Source organism: Pristiophorus japonicus, chromosome 3 (genome assembly GCF_044704955.1).
Source record: "Pristiophorus japonicus isolate sPriJap1 chromosome 3, sPriJap1.hap1, whole genome shotgun sequence".
Taxonomy (NCBI): domain Eukaryota; kingdom Metazoa; phylum Chordata; class Chondrichthyes; family Pristiophoridae; genus Pristiophorus; species Pristiophorus japonicus.
The window spans coordinates 5,018,732-5,024,327 of NC_091979.1; the positions used below are offsets into that span (position 1 = coordinate 5,018,732).

The 5,596-nt window shown below is 52.1% G+C and overlaps 1 protein-coding gene across 1 annotated transcript; it reads right to left on the minus strand.

The window, feature by feature from the left end:
- Nucleotides 1-1,061: 1,061 nt before the first annotated feature.
- Nucleotides 1,062-5,596, minus strand: LOC139259638 (inhibin alpha chain-like). Its single transcript, XM_070875146.1, has 2 exons — nucleotides 4,547-5,596; nucleotides 1,062-1,900 (listed from the first exon to the last, which is right to left on the minus strand). The coding sequence occupies exons 1-2, from the start codon at nucleotides 4,884-4,886 to the stop codon at nucleotides 1,140-1,142; spliced, it is 1,101 nt and encodes a 366-aa protein (XP_070731247.1). The 5' UTR covers nucleotides 4,887-5,596; the 3' UTR covers nucleotides 1,062-1,139.

Genomic DNA, 5,596 nt, shown 5'->3' on the forward strand with positions numbered 1-5,596 from the left:
GATCGGTGTGGAATTCAGCCCCTTCTTAGAACCACTAACATCGTCTGCTGGTTCCCACTCCCTCAGTCCCAGCGTTGTCAACTCCGGCTGGATGTATTCCTGGTGGTTTCATCACATGACCGTCTCCCTCCAATTGCCTCGTTCCTCCACCAACCCCCTCCTCCAAGCTCACTCCCCATTGGTCGTCCAGCATGTCCATTCTCCCCCCCACACCACCTCTCATTGGAAAGCAAACAGACTCCTCGTTACCCAATTGGGTGCCTCTTACAGCCTGTTCTCGCCCAACGTCAACATTATCATAACTCAGAAACCAAAGTGTTGCAGGAATTTTTATTCTATTAATACGTTTAGTTGCACAAATCGTTGAAGGTGGCAGGGCAGGTTGAGAAGGGATCCTGGGCTTTATGAATAGAGGCACAGAGTACAAAAGTGTGGAAGTTATGATGGACCTGTATAAAACACTGGTTCGGCCCCAACTGGAGTATTGTGTCCAATTCTGGGCACCACACTTTAGGCAGGATGTGAAGGCCTTAGAGAGGGTGCAGGGGAGATTTACGAGAATGGTTCCAGGGATGGGGGACTTCAGTGACGTGGATAGACTGGAGAAGCTGGGGTTATTCTCCTTGGAGCAGAGAAGGTTGAGAGGGGATTTGATCGAGGTGTTCAAAATCATGAGGGGTCTGGACAGAGTAGATCGAGAGAAACTGTTCCCATTGGTGGAAGGGTCGAGGACCAGAGGACACGGATTTAAGGCTATTGGCAGAAGAACCAAAGGTGACACGAGGGAAAACCTTTTTATGCAGCGAGTGGTTAGGATCGGGAATGCGCTGCCTGAGAGGGTGGTGGAGGCAGACTCAATCGTGGCTTTCAAAAGGGAGTTGGATAAGTCCCTGAAGGGGAAACATTGCAGGGCTACGGGGAAAGGGCGGGGGAGTGGGATTCGCTGAGAGCCAGTACGGGCTCGACGGGCCGAATGGCCTCCTTCTGTACTGTGACCATTCTATGATTCTATGAGCGAGAAGTCCTGGGTCGAGCTGGAGGTTGATCTTGAATTCCTGGAGTTTCCAGGACAATTGCGGGACCCTCCCAGCGGCAATGGGGACGGCGGGGGAGGGAGGAGGGGGGTGGAGGCACGAGGTTCAGATGCAGGCGCACTCCTCCGTGATGATGTTGGGGAGGGTCTCGTACTTGAAGGTGTAGCCGCTGTCGGAGGTGGTCCTGACTCGGAGGGGCTTCATGGTCCCGGGGACGGAGGTGCAGCACACCGTGAGGCCGAGGCTGGAGGTCAGCCGGTTGGAGTTGGAGCAGGTGCCGTTGCAGTGGTAGAAGGTGAAGACGCTGGGCTGGACGATCCAGTTGCCCCAGCCCAGCTCCGCGAAGGAGATGTTGACGGCGGAGCGGCGGCAGTCGTCGTCGGCGAGCTCGGGGGGCGGCGGGCGCTGCAGGAGGCTGACGTAGGCCGGCGACCAGGGCACGGTGGAGCGGCGGGAGCGGGCGGAGCCGGCGGCGGGGGGTGGGGGGGCCAATGACCTGGTGGCGGACAGGAAGAAGGGCAGGTTGCGGGGGTCGGGGGCGCCGCAGCGGCAGAGGGGGCAGCGGACCTGCAGGAAGAGCACCCTGTGCGAGACGTAGGGGAGGAAGGGCTCGGCCACGCGGAAGACGGCCCACTGCCCCCGGATGGTCGCGGTTCCCGTCGCCGCTGGGGCAAAGCCGGCACGCTCGGTGAGGAAGTACAGCTCGGCGGCAGGGTCAGCGCCGGCCACCGCCGGGGTCAACGGCACTCCGGCGTAGAACCAGAACTCGGCGGAGGTCACCAGGCGGCGGGCGGAGTGGACAGGCGGCCGGAAGATGTAACTGTAATTCCCGACGAATCCCTCATAGCGCAGGTCGCAAGGGATGTCTGTAATTAAAGGGGGGAGGGGGGGAGATGGATAGAAAAGGGTTACACACAGAGAACACAACGGGGACAAAACGATACAATCAGAGAAATCTACAGCACGGGAGGAGGCCATTCGGCCCATCGTGTCCATGCCGGCCGACCAAGAGCTACCCAGCCTAATCCCACTTTCCAGCTCTGGGTCCGTAGCCCTGTGGGTTACAGCACTTCAGGTGCACATCCAGGTACTGTTTAAATGTGGTGAGGGTTTCTGCCTCTACCACCCTTTCAGGCCGTGAGTTCCAGACCCCCACCACCCTCTGGGTGAAGAAATTTCCCCTCATAGCCCCTCTAAACCTCCCCCCAATTACTTTAAATCGATGCTCCCTGGTTATTGACCCGTCTGCTAAGGGAAACAGGTCCTTCCTATCCACTCTATCCAGGGCTCTCAAAATTTTATACACCTCAATAAGTTCGCCCCTCAGCCTCCTCTGTTACAAAGAAAACAACCCCAGCCTATCCAATCTTTCCTCATAGCTAAAATCCTCCACTTCAGGCAACATCCTGGTAAATCTCCTCTGTACCCTCTCCAGTGCAGTCACATCCTTCCTGTAATGTGGTGACCAGAACTCCAGCTGCAGCCTAACCAGTGTTTTATACATTTCAAGCATAACCTCCCTGTGCACTTCATAATCCTCCTGCCAAAATGATGTAGCTGCTGTATTGAATTCGATTTAGAAACATAGAAACATAGAAAATAGGAGCAGTAGTAGGCCATTCGGCCCTTCGAGCCTGCACCACCATTCAATATGTTCATGGCTGATCCTCTTCCAGTTAACCTGACATCGGTAGTGGGGAAAATGTTGGAATCAATTATTAAAGACGTAATAGCAGCGCATTTGGAAAGCAGTGACAGGATCGGTCCAAGTCAGCATGGATTTATGAAAGGGAAATCTTCTAGAATTTTTTGAGGATGTGACTAGTAGAGTGGATAAGGGAGAACCAGTGGATGTGGTGTATTTGGACTTTCAAAAGGCTTTTGACAAGGTCTCACACAAGAGATTAGTGTGCAAAATTAAAGCACATGGTATTGGAGGTAATGTATTGACGTGGATAGAGAACTGGTTGGCAGTCAGGAAGCAGAGAGTAGGAATAAACGGGTACTTTTCGGAATGGCAGGTAGTGATTAGTGGAGTGTCGCAAGGTTCAGTGCTGGGACCCCAGCTATTTACAATATACATTAATGATTTGGACGAAGGAATTGAGTGTAATATCTCCAAGTTTGCAGATGACACTAAGCTGGGTGGCAGTGTGAGCTGTGAGGGGGATGCTAAGAGACTGCAGGGTGACTTGGACAGGTTAGGTGAGTGGGCAAATGCATGGCAGATGCAGTATAATGTGGATAAATGTGAGGTTATCCACTGTGGTGGCAAAAACAGGAAGGCAGAATATTATCTGAATGGTGATAGATTAGGAAAAGGGGAGGTGCAACGAGACCTGGGTGTCATGGTACATCAGTCATTGAAGGTTGGCATGCAGGTACAGCAGGCGGTGAAGAAGGCAAATGGTATGTTGGCTTTCATAGTGAGAGGATTTGAGTATAGGAGCAGGGAGGTCTTACTGCAGTTGTACAGGGCCTTGGTGAGACCACACCTGAAATATTGTGTACAGTTTTGGTCTCCTAATCTGAGGAAGGACATTCTTGCTATTGAGGGAGTGCAGCGAAAGTTCACCAGACTGATTCCCGGGATGGCAGGACTGACATATGAAGAAAGACTGGATCGACGAGGCTTATATTCACTGGAGTTTAGAAGAATGAGAGGGGATCTCATAGAAACATATAAAATTCTGACGTAATTGGACAGGTTAGATGCCGGAAAAATGTTCCCGATGTTGGGGAAGTCCAGAACCAGGGGTCACAGTCTAAGGCTAAGGGGTAAGCCATTTAGGACCGAGATAAGGAGAAACTTCTTCACTCAGAGAGTTGTTAACCTGTGGAATTCTCTACCGCAGAGAGTTGTTGAGGCCAGTTCGTTAGATATATTCAAAAGAGAGTTAGATGTGGCCATTACGGCTAAAGGGATCAAAGAGTATGGAGAGAAAGCAGGAAAGGGGTACTGAGGTGAATGATCAGCCATGATCATATTGAATGGCGGTGCAGGCTCGAAGGACAAAATGGCCTACTCCTGCACCTATTTTCTATGTTTCTATGCTTCAAGTCCCACTCCAGGTACTTGAGCACATAAACCTAGGCTGACTCTCCCAGTGCAGGGCTGAGGGAGCGCCACACTGTCGGAGGTGTTGTCTTTCGGATGCAACGTTAAACCGAGGCCTTGTCTGCTCTCAGGTGGACGTGAAACATCCCATGGCCATTATTTCGAAGAAGAGCAGGGAGTTATCCCTGGTGTCTGGGGCCAATATTTATCTCTCAACCAACATAACAAAAAACTAATCATTATCACATTGCTGTGTGTGGGAGCTTGCTGTGCAGAAATTGACTGCTGCGTTTCCCACATTACAACAGTGACTACACTCCAAAAGTACTTCATTGGCTGTAAAGTGCTTTGGGACATTCTGAGGTTATGAAAGGCGCGATATAAATGCAAGTCTTTTTTTTAATGTCGGAAATGAGACAACCAAAAGTTTTATAAAAACAAACATGGACCTTACTGGTGACGGGGAAGGAAATGACCTCGGATTTATCATCGTCCTTGTTGTGATTTTGATGGCCAGTCCACCGGGTGAGGCGTCGTGCGAGCCTGCTGTTCTTGAAGGGATTCCGCCGCTCCTGATTGGTTAGGTTGCAGCTCTGTGGGGGTTCCGCCAGCCCCAGGCTCTGCAGGATCTTCTCCTGCACCTTGGCCAGGATTGCATCCTCACTGAGGCTGTGCATGGAGCAGGCCGCTCCCAGCCCAGGCACCCGGAGAGTCACGACCAGTAGTGTCACCGCGAACATGCTCGGCAACATCGGGACGGCACAGAGCTTCCGAGCAAAGAGTGGCTGAGACATTGAGACCCAGGGAGAGAGAAGGAGACAGAGTGGGATATAGAACGGTAAAGGGAGAGGGCGATAGAGACAGAGAGTGAGAGACACACACACAGCCAGAGAGACAGAGAGAGAGAGCGAGAGAGAGAGAGACGCACACAGCCAGAGAGACAGAGAGAGAGAGCGAGAGAGAGACACACACACAGCCAGAGAGACAGAGAGAGAGAGCGAGAGAGAGAGAGACGCACACAGCCAGAGAGACAGAGAGAGAGCGAGAGAGAGAGCGACGCACACAGCCAGAGAGACAGAGAGAGTGAGAGAAGGTGACAGAGTGGGATATAGAACGGTAAAGGGAGAGGGCGATAGAGACAGAGAGTGAGAGACACACACACAGCCAGAGAGACAGAGAGAGAGAGCGAGGGAGAGAGAGACGCACACAGCCAGAGAGACAGAGAGAGAGAGAGAGAAGGAGACAGAGTGGGATATAGAACGGTAAAGGGAGAGGGCGATAGAGACAGAGAGAGAGAGACACACACAGACACACAGCCAGAGAGAAACAGAGAGAGAGAAGGAGACAAAGTGGGATACAAATTGATAAAGGGAGAGTGCGATGGAGATAGAGAGTGAGGAGACTAAGTGAGATAGAATGAAATAAAGGGAGGGTGCGATGCGGATAGAGGCAGAGAGTGAGAGACACACACAGAGCGAGAGAGACAGAGAGTGAGAGAGGATTA